General features: G+C 47.2%; 1 protein-coding gene across 1 annotated transcript in view; it reads left to right on the top strand.

Moving 5' to 3' along the window:
* The window catches only part of Ago2 (argonaute RISC catalytic component 2), an 89584-nt gene that overhangs the window by 54504 nt on the left and 20066 nt on the right, over positions 1-15014 (top strand). The window contains exons 9-13 of the mRNA XM_028885997.2: positions 1240-1359; positions 1496-1618; positions 8236-8369; positions 10738-10922; positions 12154-12313. Coding sequence (XP_028741830.1) covers positions 1240-1359; positions 1496-1618; positions 8236-8369; positions 10738-10922; positions 12154-12313 — 722 coding nt within the window. The remainder of the gene's footprint in view (positions 1-1239; positions 1360-1495; positions 1619-8235; positions 8370-10737; positions 10923-12153; positions 12314-15014) is intronic.

The following is a 15014-nucleotide window of genomic DNA, read 5'->3' as shown; positions in this document are numbered from 1 at the left end:
CTCTGTAGACTAGGCTGTCCTCGAACTCACAGAGATCTACCTGGCTCTGCCTCCCAAGTGCTGGAATTAAAGGCATGTGCCACCACCTCTCGCCAGCCCCCCCTTTTAAGGCTCTCACTGTGTAGCCCTGGCTGGCCTGGAATTCTCAATGTAGACCAGGCTAGCCCCCACCTCAGAGATCCCACCTGCCTCAGCCTTGTGAGCCCTGGGACGATGGGTGTCTTCCTTAGGCTTTCTGTTGCTGTTCTGAAACACCATGACCAAGAGCAACTTGGGGAGGAAGCGGTTTATTTCACACACTCTTCCATATCACTGTTAATCCGCTAAGAAAGTTGGGGCAGACACTCAATCTGGGCAGGAATCTAGAGGTTGGAGCTGAGACAGAGGCCATGGAGGGGTACTGCTAACTGGCTTATTCAGCCTGCTTTCTTATGGAGCCCAGGACCACCAGCCCAGGTTGACATCAACCACAATAGGCTGGACCCTCCCACATCAATCACTAATTAAGAAAATACCCCCATGACCAAATCCTTCCCCCCCCCATAATATTTTTATTGATTATTTGGGAATTTCATATCATGTACCCAGATCACATTCACTTCCTGTTCTTCCCAGATCTGCCTCTCACCCTTGTGCCCCTCCCCCAAAGAAAAGGAAAAAACAAAATATAGGTCCAATTTGTGTTGCCTGTCTACTTGTGGTCAAACTCCCAGTGGCCAGCCCCTAGAGGAAACTTGAGTCCTTCCCTACCTGCACCCCGCCAGACAGAAGCCCTCAGGTGTGGGTAGCTGCCCTTCAGCATCCTTAGCATGATTGTTAAGAGTTCTCTTTGATGGTTTCCTGTCTAGGCTGTTACTTTTGGGGGTGGGAGCAGGGTACAGGCTACAACCCCATCTTAGGGAAGCAGTTTATCAGTTGAAGTTCCCTCCCATCAGATGCCTATAGCTTGTGTCAAATTGACATCAAATTAGCCAGCAGAACAGATGGGAGCCCCTCTCTTTGCCCAGCTCAAATCCAGAACTCTAGATTGGCACCAGCGTCCCCGGCCTCTGTGACCGGCAGTGCCACCGAAACCGAAGGACACAGGTCTGTCAGGCCAGGTTTGCTCAGAAGTTCTGTTGTGAGCGGTAGGCTATGGAGCAGCCCTACCACTGGCCAGGACTCTGGCTTGGATACTGAGCCCCTGAAAACTCTCCCTCCCACAGCTCATGTGTTGACATGTGTGGGTCTTCTTTGTAGGTCTGTAACATAGTAGCTGGACAGAGATGTATTAAAAAGCTAACGGACAATCAGACCTCAACCATGATCAGAGCAACAGCCAGGTCGGCACCGGATCGTCAAGAGGAGATCAGCAAACTGGTGAGCTTCCTCCAGGATAGGGCACCATGGCAAAGGCACCCCTCCACACACATTCCTGCACTGTGAGCCGAGATGGCCCCTGGAAGGAGCAGACAGGCCCCCACTGACTTGTCTTCCTCTGTTTTCCTTCCTCAAGATGCGAAGTGCAAGTTTCAATACGGACCCATATGTTCGTGAGTTTGGAATCATGGTCAAAGATGAGATGACAGATGTGACAGGGCGGGTTCTGCAGCCACCCTCCATCCTCTATGGGGGCAGGGTAGGTACAGATGGGTGGCAGCGTGTGTGTGCGTGTGCGTGTGTGCGGTTGTGCATGCGTGTGCGTGCGTGCGTACGTGCGCGCGGGTGTGCAGGGCAGGGAGGGTAGCCTGTGTGTTCTCAGGTTTGTAACTACCCTTACTTGTGGGGTAAACACTGGGCACTACAGGTGGTTGCTCTGAACTGCACCCATTGGGCCCATGCATGACAAAGACTCTCCTTGTTTGTATCCTTTTAACAAGTTTGCACATTGCTTTTAGTGTTTCTAAAAGTTTGTCTTATCTCATGAAAACTCCACCTCCTTCTAAAGAGTTTTTTCAGATGGTGTCTAACTCTACTTCACCTCCATCTCTTCATCTAACCATCCATTCATCTGACTCCACTCAACCTCATCCATTTATGTTGTATATCGGGTGTGGGGGTGTTCACATGGGTCATGTGGTATATCGGGTGTGGGTGTTCATGCAGGTCGGTGGAAACAAGACACAGAGGCACCTCAAGGATGATTCTTAGCCTTTTCCAGCTCAGGGTGGATTCCTCTCTCTGGACTGAACCTTAGTCACTTAGCAAAGGGCTTTTTCATTGGTATACAATTCACACCTTTAGCAAGTCAATTCCATATACCCAAACCTCTTAAGCCCCCCAAAGGGACAATGCCAAATGCAAATTCTCAGTGAAGGAATACCACAGTGTTCTGGGTTGTTCTAAACTAAGTTTTCATAGGCTTTGAACCCCTAGGAAACTCTCAGATAAGATCCCAAACAGAAGGTACAGGAGACAGGAGGTGACAATCATAGAAGGCAGATCAAAGCTAGGTGCTAACACTCCAGAGTCAAACCAGGTGTAGCTCTGTGGGCATTCTCCCAACATATCCCCCCCCTTTTTTTTTATATGCAACAATCAATTATTTTGGAGATTATGTAGCTTTATAGTAAATTCAGCCTTTTCTCTATTTTACAATCTCATGTAAGTAAGCCAAAACACATTTTAAAGCCAATAAGGTTATATAGCTAGCACAAGAGTAACACTTGCTAAAACAAGAAATCTATTAAAGTGATTGATTCACAGGGTTGAATGAGGCTATAGTATCTGCAAGGCTTTCCGTAACATCCATTCCTGTCATATCAGGTCACTTTTTGGTAAAAGTTCCCTTAATTTCTTACTGTAAACCATAAATCATTTGAGAAGAATTAGGGCGACCCCTCAAATGCATTTTAACTTTTCCCCCAATCATAATTGATTTCATTAAACTTTAAAGGTGTAATACAATAAGACGTAACATTCCAAACACATTTTAATTTTATTTGCTCCTTCAATATTTCTAACTGATCTCCCAACGATATAACAGCTCGTCTCAAATCAGCTACCTCATTAACGATCTCATTATTTTATTTTGTTCAGTCCAAAGTTCTGTAGAATGCTTATGCCAGTCTCTAACGAACTCAGCAGTTTGAATTTCTTTATGATGCGCCACTCCGGCTGTTGCACGAGTAGCAGTCAATGCAATAATTCCCATAATAACTGCAATAATCAGTCCAACCATTCGACGTGTTCTTCTTAATATTCTTTCAGCGAGCTTCTGTACAAGGATCATCAGAGGTGAGTCTTGCCATGGCCTCAGCAACTTCACTGGTATCCAGATTGCTGGCCTTGCTCTAAGAATGTATAAACTTTCAGAGATTAAGTTTAAAGACATACTAGAATTAACACAGGTATGAAGGGTGCAGCGTTCACAAATGATGCTGTGACTATTAGGGTGCCATTTTATTTAGGCCCCTTTAGTAACAAGTATGGTAATGGTACACATGCCGTGAAAGGATGACTTTGATTTGGTCTAAAGGACAAAGTATACTTATCCTTAATGTTTAACTTTCCTTCCCACACTTTAAGAGGGTGGAAGGCACTTGCTAATTTCCATAAGTTAGTCTGAATGGAATTGCCAAATTGCAGGAGAGGACTTGCCATTCCAACTCCATGCCATTGGATAGGTTCATTAACAGGAGCACTCATTTCTACAGTTCCATTCAAACTATAGCACTTCCACCTTAACTCTGAGTGAGAATTTTCCTTGAGTGAGAATTTTCCTTGAGGGGAAGCCTTAAGGGCTCCAATCAATGACGTCTCTGTGGGAGATATTAAGCACGGAGGTTTCTCGCTCTTACACTGTTGCCAATGTGCCCAGTCAGATTCCTTGTTGGTAGGCCACATCTCACAGAACAGTAGATTTGTGGACCTAGTAGCATTAATCTCCTGTCCTTGAAAACCAGATGCATGAAGCATATAAAACTTGATATGATAATAATGGGTAGTATTGACCATGGATAACCATACTTGAAAGGTTATATTTGGACATTGAATTCCATTTCCCATACAAATAGGAACTCCTTGTACTCCCACAGTATAATTTTTAATCTCTTTACCCTCCTCCATTGGCTGAAGAGGACCTCAGTTGTTATAAGGACCAGGTAGCCAAGAAGATTCATTAGCCACTACAGGAATACCTGTATCTCCCCAACTTACTGCTAAGTTAATTGGAGGATTAGGGAAAAAAGCTTATAATTATGATAAGTTTCTTTTACCTGCACAGTTACCACCAGTAGCATACATAGCAAGGTATAAATTTGTAGCATTCTGAGGTTTCTGAGTCATCTGAATTATTGCTTCCCCTTTGTCACAAAAATTCTTAAGCTGTCCCCAGGTGGGAGGATTAGCTGTCTGCTCCAAAGGCCTTTTGTGTTTTTTTCTTCCCAGAGGCATCTCAGCAGCCTAAGCATCTGGAAAATTTCTCTTGCTCATGTCTTAAGTTTTATTAACTTTGTTGGTACCCACAACTTCTCGTTTCTCCTGCAGAAACATAAACATAACCTCGACCCTACCTTAACACTTTCCCCTGGACAATTTTGATGTTGAAACGTTTGTGATACATGGGCTGACTCAATTCATTAGTTCTTTCCACAATTCAATGTCTTTCAGCAGCTATTGTTTCTGTCATGCCATCTATTCTTGGGGGTCCTCATATCCCCCTTTTGTTTAACAAGCATCTCCTCTAGAGTGTGATTATCCTCGGTTGTTAATTGTTTTGCACTGTTTAAGTCTGAGACATCCTCCAAAATTTGAAACAAATTACTTATTTCTTGAGTAGACAATCCAATGGTAGGACATAACCAATTATTATCACCCCAAATCTTTGAAAGTCATTAAGAATGTGGAACTGATCTCTCCTAATCTGTACCTTTTGTGGGTAAATTCTCTGTTTACTTAATTTAAATCCTAAATAACTAAAAGAATCTCCTCTTTGTGTTCTTTCAGGAGGAATTTGTAATCCCCAACAGGGTAAAATTTTCTGTTCCACTTTAAACATTTTTTCCTAAGGTATCTGTATCAGAACCATCCAATAAAATATCCATATATTGATAAATAATAGATTGAGAAAACTGTTTACGAACCATTTCCAGTGGTTGTTGTATAAAATATTGACATAAGGTTGGGCTATTTAACAGTCCCTGGGGAAGGACATTCCAATGATATCGCCTTACTGGTTGAGAATTATTATAATTAGGAACTGTAAAAGCAAATTTTTCTCTATCTTGTTCTTGTAAAGGAATAGTAAAGAAGCAATCTTTTAAATCAATAACTATAATAGGCCAATCTTTAGGTGATAAAGAAGGTAAAGTAATTCCAGGCTTACAAGATCCCATAGGTTGAATTAACTTATTTATCGCTCTTAAGTCAGTTTAAATTCTCCATTTTCCAGATCTCTTTTTTTATTACAAACACAGGAGAATTCCAAGGACTAGCAGTTTCCTCTGTGTGCTTAGCATCTAACTGTTCTTTCACTAGTTGTTTAAGCTCCTGCAATTTTTCTTTATTTAAGGGCCATTGCTCCATCCATATAGGCTTCTTATTTAATCATTTAAAGGCAGATCAGTTGGGTTACCAGCAGTGTCCCCAACTCCAAATTGGGATAGCCACTTTCTATTCTGTCCTGTTGTTGGACAACCTGCATAGCCTGCGATTTTCCTTGGCAATTTTTCCTAATATCTTTCCCAGGAACATACCCATTTTTAACATCATTTCATGAGCTGTTTCTAAAATTGTAGGAATATTAGAGTTCCCCATTGTTGTAACAAATCTCTCCCCCATAAATTCATGGCTACATCAGCTACATAAGGCTTTAACATTCCCATTTGTCCTTCCAGGCTCTATATATTTATTTCATCAATTGTACACTCTTGTTTTACTTGAGATAAGGTTCCAATGCCTACAAACTGATACATCATCTTTAGTGTCTAGTAGGCCTGAAATCTCAATGCCATTTATTTGTAATTCAAATTTAGCTTCTTATTGTTGATAACACTTTGTCCAAATACTTTCTTTTCAGTAGTTACAAAACCTCCTATCCTATAATTGGAGCTGCTTTACCTTTAAATATGGGAGTAAAAACAGTTGAGCAACTTTACCACCAGCATTTATTTGCACAGTCCTTTTCACATAAGCCATCTGTAAAAGCATTCTAAACAATCTCTGTAGGATTTTAAGGGGCAACTTTAAGCAATACTGTGGAATAATTTTATAAAATGTAAAAGAGAGGATCCTTTTTATAGATCCCATGTAACATGTTTATTTAACTTGTCAATTATTAACAGTGTGGATCAAACAATTTGACTGTATTTTATTTAGTGGAAAAATAATTTTTATAGGCTATCAGTAAGAGGTCATTTTTATGAGCTTTCACCTTAGTAGCCATATAATCTACTAAGCTAACAGCTCAATCTGTTTCAGGTGTTAACATTTTTATAGAATTTAAACAAGTATTTCTAGAAAGCAGGAGTCGAATTTTCAGTAATGATAAACAGACAAGAGCATACCCAATAATACAGTTTAAAATCATGAATTTTGTTCTTTTAGTCCATTTACTAAGAAAGTTAAACGTTTAAGTTAACTAGACAATCAAGAGAAGAGAACGTCCTTTATACAATGAATGGCTAATATCTCTGGAAATTCAAGCAGTGTCGACTTAGTACCTTATGCTGTGACCACAACTGTTTTGTTTTGTTTTGTTTTTTTACTAGAAATTGTGCTTGTTTGAAAGTATGTCTCTCTCCCATGAAGGGACCATTGATAATGAGTTATTCCCCCTATTAGGAAAAAATAAAAAACATTTCCCACGAGGGATCTTTAATATTGAGTTATTTCTGCTCTGAGGGAAAAAGCAAGAAACATTTAAACCAGAGTTAAGCAAACAGGCGACAAGAAAATTCTAAGCTCTGGGCCTGCTGTGCTGGCTGGGGCTGCAGCAGTGAGGCCCACCTGCTGTCCCTCTTTGTAATCCCTCAGCACTGCCCTGATGGGCAGATCTGTGAAAGAGCTGACAGGCAGAAAGGGCTCTGAGTATTTCAGCTATACTCAATTTCTTATATTGGAAAGAGCTTTTTTCTTATTCCATTTTTACTGAGAAGAGGCCTTTTTCATTCCTTTATTTTCCCTCTTCTTACCAGGAAAATCCTTTTTTCTTGATTGATTGAACATTTCTCCCTTTTCTATGGGGAAATTTCCTTTTACTTCCTTTCTTTCCCTTTTCTCTGCTAAGAAGGGCCTATTTTCTTGATTTATTCTTTGTCCCAGAAGCCATTCTCTTTCTGTCTTTAAAAATTGTGCAGTTACTGCTTTTTCTTTTAACAAGCATTTTAGTATTTTTTTTTGCTTCTGAGATGGGGAGTTTAAATTCCCCATGACCCTGCCAATCCTGGAGTCCTCTTACCCTGAGAGCGAACTTTTCTCCAGTCCTTAAGCTATCCAGATCTTCTGTTCTTCTTGTCTAACGTTGGGCGCCAAAATGTTGTATATCCGGTGTGAGTTCATGGGGGTCCATGGAATCAAGACACAGAGGCACCTCAAGGATGATTCTTAGCCTTTTCCAGCTCAGGGTGGATTCCTCTCTCTGGACTGAACCTTAGTCACTTAGCTTTTTCATTGGTATACAATTCATACCTTTAGCAAGTCAATTCCATATACCCAAACCTCTTAAGCCCCCCAAAGGGACAATGCCAAATGCAAATTCTCAGTGAAGGAATACAACAGTGTTCTGGGTTGTTTTAAACTAAGTTTTCATAGGCTTTGAACCCCTAGGAAACTCTCAGATAAGACCCCAAACAGAAGGTACAGGAGGCAGGAGGTGACAATCATAGAAGGCAGATCAAAGCTAGGTGCTAACACTCCAGAGTCAAACCAGGTGTAGCTCTGTGGGAATTCTCCCCAAACATTTACCCATCCTTTCGTACCTCTATCCATGATTCCAGCTCTGCTCATCCCATCCTTCTATCTACTCATTTATTCATCCCTTCCATCCATTCATTTGACTCTTCACTCCTGTCCGCCTACAAGTTCATCATCTGTCCGGCCAGCCAGCCATTTCTCATCCAGCTCGCCACCCTCCATCTAGAACCTGCCATGCTGTCCCTGTGTGTGGGTTCTTGACTGCGCTGGTTAGGGGGTGCTAGAGAGATGGAGACAACACACCGGTCATGGCCTGGTGCGTTAGGAGTCATTGTTGGTCTGGGGAACCAGCAGCAAGAGTGTTCCCATTTGTTTCCTCACTCCCAACCACTTTATTTACAGAACAAGGCGATTGCCACCCCTGTCCAGGGTGTGTGGGACATGAGAAACAAGCAGTTTCACACAGGCATCGAGATAAAGGTGTGGGCCATCGCCTGCTTCGCACCCCAGCGCCAGTGCACGGAAGTTCATCTGAAGTAAGCCTGCTTGAGACCTCCTGGTCCTGTTTCTGTTGGTTAGAGGGCGGGTCATTGGGGTTCTGATGTCAGCAGTTGCAAGCCTTTCTCTAACAAAGAACACTCGCCGAGCAAGGGTGACCCCCAGGACTTGAGATGAGACGAGGTCAGAGCACCTGATCAGTGGGCTGAAAATACAGTCGAGCACAGGAAATACCACTCACAGGGGCCTGGGCTCAGTCTTCAGTACAGAAAAATGACAAAAAGCAGGATAAAAGTCCAGGCAGAGTGGCGTGGAGATGCACACCTGTACTCACAGTCACCCAGGAGGCTGAGGGGCAAAATTTCCTTAATCTCAGCCTGGGCAACACTTGACTCCATCTCAATAGAAATTAGTCACTGAGGAAGTAGAAGTGGACACTTAACTCTGAGGTTTCCTCTTTCTTTTCTTTTTTTTTTTTTTTAAAAAAAAATTCATGGTCTATGTAACTCTGGCTATCATGGAACTCACTATGTAAACCGAGGCTGGGCTTGAACTCAGAGATCAACTGGCCTTTGCCTCCCAAATGCTGGGATTAAAGGTGTGTGCCACCATGCCTGACTAAAATTTTTAATTAGATTTATTTATTTGTTGGTGTGGCAGGGTGGATATGTGTATATCCACTGCAGCACCCATGTGGGTGTCGGAGGCTAAGTTGAGGAAGTTGGTTCTCTCTTCCCACCACGTGGGCCCCAGGGATTGAACTCAGGCCGTCAGGCTTTCCCCAGCACCTTTCCCTAGTGCTGCTGTGCCACATCTGCATTAAGTGAAACGGAAAACAGGGAACTGGATGGGAAGGGATTGTGAAACAGGGTGACAGTCGTGCTGGGAGCAGTGGCTGTTCTCTTCGCACGTGAGGGGAGGGGTCACAGTGAACCCAGCAAGCTTTGGCATATGCTTTGCCCTTTTTCCAGTAGCTCGGGGCAGGTGGGTACAACAGCCCGCAGAGACCCTGCTTCTCAGCCCAGGACACTGTGAGCATCATTGGGCCAGTGGCAGGGGAGCCTAGGCATGACCAACCTTGACCGGTGCCAACAAGAATGTGCCCTGGGCTTGTACTTTTGTTCCAAGGCTAGAGGGAAGTGAGACATTTGTTTTCTGCCTCTCTGGGGCAGTAAAAGGAGGACCCCAGAGCCTGCAAGGGTGTAACTGTCACCTGACCACCTCAGCAAGAGGCCCTTCAGTAACAGTGTCCAATGCAGGGCAGAGTTCCCTGGCCGGAGGCTGTCTCCCGTTGATTGGTGGCATGTACTTCTAACAGAATGAGCCAGAACCCCAGTGAAAACAAAGGCAGAGGAGAGGCTGGGTCCTGACCACCCCCTGCCCACCTTCCACCCATGCCCTCCCTATCCAGAGGCATGCCCACCTGTCGGCATGATGGCAGGTGCACACGCACGGGCTCTGTATATGTATGGGGAGGTGAATACCGACCCACTGGGTGGGAATCTTCACTGCTGATTGGACGTGTTCTTACTCTGAGCATAGACGCAGTCAGTCTCAGGGTCACCTGACTCTGCTTGAGTGCCCCTTGTCCTACTTTCTCCTGTTCCTGTGTCTGCTAGCCCAGCTTGTGCCTGCATGGCACAGAAAATCCACTCTGTGTCACTAAGGGGAGACAGCAAGCATGCATTTCATCTCTGCCATTTTATCCCAGCGTCGTCATCCCTGGGCCTTGCGTGGGTGTGTAGCCCACCCCACCTTCCATGGGTTGATATAGCTTTGATTTCTGCCTTTATCTGAGATTTAATTCTAGCATGGCAAGGTACCCACCCCCTACCTCTAGCCCTTGAAGGCCAAGGCAATAAAAGCTTATTTATTCATTGTTTAGACAGTCTCGTGTGTCCCAGGTTAGCCTAGAACTCCATATGTAGTCATGAATGACCTTGAACTCTGCACCCTCCTGCCTCTCACAAATGCTGAGATTCCAGGCATCCATCACCATGCCTGGAATGTGTAGTGTTGGGGACCAAACCTTTCCCATGCTAGGCAAGCGCTCTGTCAAATGAGCTCCATTCCCAGCCCTGAAGAAACTTAATTCTAACCTGCATAAACATGGTTTTTTGCTTGTTTTTTTTTTCTTTTTTTCTTTTTCTTTTTCCCAAGACAGTGTAGCCCTGTATAGCCCTGGCTGTCCTGGAACTCACTCTGTAGACCAGGCTAGCCTTGTATTCATGACTCAGAGATCCACCTGCCTCTGCCTCCCGAGTGCTGGGATCAAAGTCGTGGGCCACCAGAGACCAGTGGCATCCTCTCTCCGCCCCCACTTTGTAAACCTTATTCAGAAACCCTAGTTGATATGGCATCCTTACCATCCGCAATACATCTCACCAAGGTTGCATTTTCCCTCAGGTCCTTCACAGAGCAACTGAGGAAGATCTCAAGAGACGCTGGGATGCCTATCCAGGGTCAGCCCTGCTTCTGTAAATACGCACAGGGGGCAGACAGTGTGGAGCCCATGTTCCGACACCTGAAGAACACCTACGCTGGTCTGCAGCTGGTGGTGGTCATCCTGCCTGGCAAAACGCCTGTGTATGGTAAATGTCAGCTCTCTGCAGGCTTAGGGATTTGAGTGGGTTACGGTGGGTGTGGGTTGCCTGGTCCCCTTCCTGTTGACTGAACTGAGTGGTTGCTTCTTGCCCAGACCTAAGCCAGAGAGGGGACAGGGAAGTCTGGTCGCTCTTGTCAGGGCTTGGAGTCATCCTCATTGTCTTGCCTGAGGCCACAGTCCCAGGAATCTAGCAACGCTGTGGCCCGTAATGTGACTTGAGGGTTGGTTTCATGTTCATGCTGTGGCTGTGGCGCAGTGTGGGCAGGTGGAGGAGGGTCCCCTAATGTGCCAGTGTTCCCTGAGGAAGCCCCACTGACCCTTGAGTCCCCTGGACTCAGCATGTGTGACCCCTGCTACCACCCCAGTCAAGGGTGGACTTCCTTATGTGAGAGGGAATTTGCTCATTTATCAGCGCGAAGCCTGGTAATACAGGCAAAAAGGGAATGAATCGGGTACAGCCTTCTGTTCAGGAGGTTCTCAGGGGGCGGGGAGGGTATATGGACAGGTCTGCAAGGTGAGAGCTGTTTGCTCGCACGGGCTTCCAGCCAGAAGGGTGTTGGTGTGAGATCTGGTGGTGCAGGGGCCAAGAAAAGCAGCTGTCTATTCTATCTAGCCACAGGCAGATACAGACCCGTGGAAGCCACCCTTCTCCCTCCAAGTTCAAAGGCTTTCTTACGGTAGTGGTGCTGTTTGGATTCCATGAGTATTGCCCCTGGAGTCCTGGTTTCTAGAACAGCCCTAGGAGCAATGACCAGCTGCTTCGGGAAGGAATCTGGAGATGGGGGAGTCTGGATCCCCCACAGCTCTTTGATGTTGGTTCTGTGTTTGCCAAAGGTTTTGAGGAGGCCGGTGCTTTTATTTTTAGCTACCCAGGCATTTGCTTTAACATGAGGTGTCATTCCTCCTGAGGAATGACGAAGCCTCCGTTCTAGCCGGCTTCTGCTCACCCCACCCTGGGCCCCGGTTCACAAATGGGTGGTGTGAGATGTGCCTCCAGCTTCCCGTCCTGATGAGGGTGAGGCAGGCCCAGGTGCCTGGCAGTGCCGGGTGCGGGCGGGAGCTCTGCCCCTCCACCTGCCAGCCTCTGCCACAGACGGGCTACAGACAGGTGCCTGGGGCAGGTGCCGTGGCTGAACACTGCAGCGTGCAGTCCACGTGGGGGCCGGAGGCAGCTGCTCCTCTTTGGGAGCTGTGACATGTGTACCTCTGCTCCACAGCCGAAGTCAAGCGTGTGGGAGACACAGTGCTGGGGATGGCCACCCAGTGCGTGCAGATGAAGAACGTGCAGAGGACCACGCCCCAGACCCTGTCCAATCTCTGCCTAAAAATCAATGTCAAACTGGGAGGCGTCAACAACATCCTGCTGCCACAGGGCAGGTGAGGTGGCCCCACCCCGCTGCATAGACACCGGCTGGTTTGGATGGTCGGTGAGAGGTGTCTGCAGGTCATGTGGGATGACTTTTGGGCTCCCTAATAGTTGGAAATTAGTGTGGGGCCACTGCCACCCCTGCTGCCTGTGCTGGGGCCAGCAAGCTCCACTACAGAGTTGTGAGATCGAGGTCAAGAGGGGTTTGTTTGGAATGCCCAGGAGATGGGCCCCCACACCCGTCAGCTGATCCCTGGAGCATTCCTGCGGTGTAGACTCCGGTGTTTGCCACTTGTAGCTCTCACTGGTGGGATCAGAGCACTCTGGACGGAAAGCTCCATATCGGAGCCAGTGTTGATGGGGCCTGTGCCTGGCCCAGGAAGTCAGGCCACACACCGGCAGCCAGCAGGCCCCCAGAGGGCTGAGGGCTGCGGGTGTGGAGCTGTGTCTTCTTCCTCATGTGCCTCCTGAGGTTAGAGGACAAGGCCAAAGTTAATGTTTGCCCTTCCTCAGACTGTGGGCCCGTGGTGGAGGCAAAAGAGAGTGACCACAGTAATCGCTTTGGTTGAGGAACTGCCTATAAAGACCAGGGGGAGGATGGACAAGCCTGTGTTCTGAGGGACTGGCTGTGGCTCCGTGTGGCATGGTCTCAGGAGGCCTCTTGTTCTGGCCTGTGCCAGGATGAGTCGGGGACAGGCAGGCTGAGGAGCCCAGATTATTTTGGAGAGAGAGACAGGTGGACTAGATTAAAGAGACTGAAGTGGGAGAGCGACAGTCGTCTCAAGCTCTTGGTCTCGTCAGTGTCAAAGACAGGGCCCTCATGACAGAGGAGCGGCTTGGGCTGGGCAGCTGGACTCTGGCCTGTGCCAGGAGAGAGGAGGAGGCTCGTTGTTAGAGCCCAGGCGTCCTCTGGTATTAACGCCATGAGGTTGCATGAGCACCCTTGAGTGAATAGCAAGGAGATCTGAGCCCTGTGCCCAAGGTAAAGTTCAGGGTAGCAGACAGAAAGAGGCGGCAAGGAGGGGAGGCATCCGAGTCATGGCACTCAAGGGAAGTGTGTCTTATATCACAAAATGCCAATGAGCCACACTGTGTGGCCTGATCATTGGACCCAGTGATGTGGCAGTCACTGGAGACCTTGAAGGAGGAATCTTGTTGCCATGACAGCATAGAGTTGAGTTAGAAGGGGCCTGTGAGGCAGCAGCAGCCTGGGCTCCTGGGAAGCTTTGTTTGGCTACAGATGAAAGATGAGAGGAAGCCGAGGGCAGGTGTGTCTTTGCTCATGGCAGGTGAGTCACATCCACCCCTGTGCAGGAAGACAGCTGCTACCCTACCCGACTGTGTCTGCTGGGTGGCTTGGTAGTGGTGGGCAGTGATCAGCATCTGCAGTGGAGCACCCAGCTCCTGCTTTAACTGTCCACAGAGGAGAGGGAGACCAGGGGACACAGACATCTTGAGCATGGTTAGCAGGACCACAGTGCCACAAACAATCTGTGTCTTCGAAGTGGCAGGCAACTTCCCTAACACTTAGCCTCCCCTCGCTGGAAAGGGCACATGCCTAACGCTCAGGAAGTGCTTTCTCTGTTCTGTGGCTATGTCAGTCTCTACTCTTAGGGACAAAGATGCCCTTCTGGCCCCCTCACCTCTCGATGCTGACAGGCGTCAAATTGTCTTCGGGTTCTTTGTAATAGTCTCAGGCTACCTTTAGAAGAATCAAGTCTCTTGGCACTAAGGGCTGCATGTGGGGCCTGGCAGTTAACCAGATGTGGAGGCATAGTCTTATGGTCCTAGAATTTGAGAGGTAGAGGCAGGAGGGTCAGAAGTCCAAGGCTAGTCTGGGATACATGAGACTGTGTCTCAAAACGAAGGGAAAAAAGAAAATCACAAGAAGACAGGCTGACTAAACCCCTTGCTGATGCCTACGCTGTGTCCCCTCTCCAGCCATAAGCAGCAGCCACAAGATTGCTGGTGGCAGACAGTGGGTGCGGATGTGTGCCACTGGCCTCTGTGTTCTTGTTGCTTCTTAGAAGAACAGCTACGATGGAAATAAAGTTAGGGGCTGCTCCTAGTGGAACTGTATGACAGGCCAGGCCCCTACAATACAGGAGGCAGGACAGGCCTGGCAGTCCTCTGGCTGATGCGTGGAGAGCTTTCATTGTCCCTGTCTCCCCTGCCCTGGCTATATACACACCACCCCCTCAGGGAGTGAACCTTCAGCCTGGAGGTCTCAGCCAGAATTGGTGGCCATGAAAGGAGGTGACTAGGGTATTGGGAGTTGGGGGTACATGCTGTGGTTGGAGGCCCAGGATGCTACTTCAGCTCCTTCTGTGCTCTGGCAGCCCCAAGAGGATGAGTCATGGGGCAGGTGAGATCCTAGAGTACCCTATGGAGGTAGGAGGCCTTGAACAAGGCACCCCCAGTGCCCAGCCAAGATGGCTGCATACTCAGATCTTGCTCCGGTGCATCCCAGGCCTCGTTGTTTAACCCAGTAGGCTTTCTGTGTGTGTCTCTAAGGACACAGATTCTGTTGGGGTTGCTGGGGGTGCCTCTCACTTGTAAAGGGCTTGCATAGCATCCGTGAAGCCCTGGGTTCAAGCCTTGGCACAGCCTAAACCAGGTGGGTTTGGTGGTTCATGCCTGTCATCCAGGCAGTGGGGTGGAGGCAGGAAGATCTTTTAGGAAGTGTACATATTACCGCTAGGGTTGTCCCCC

Source organism: Peromyscus leucopus, chromosome 20 (assembly GCF_004664715.2).
Source record: "Peromyscus leucopus breed LL Stock chromosome 20, UCI_PerLeu_2.1, whole genome shotgun sequence".
In the NCBI taxonomy this organism is placed as follows: Eukaryota; Metazoa; Chordata; class Mammalia; order Rodentia; family Cricetidae; genus Peromyscus; species Peromyscus leucopus.
This window is presented reverse-complemented; position numbering and strand designations above follow the sequence as displayed.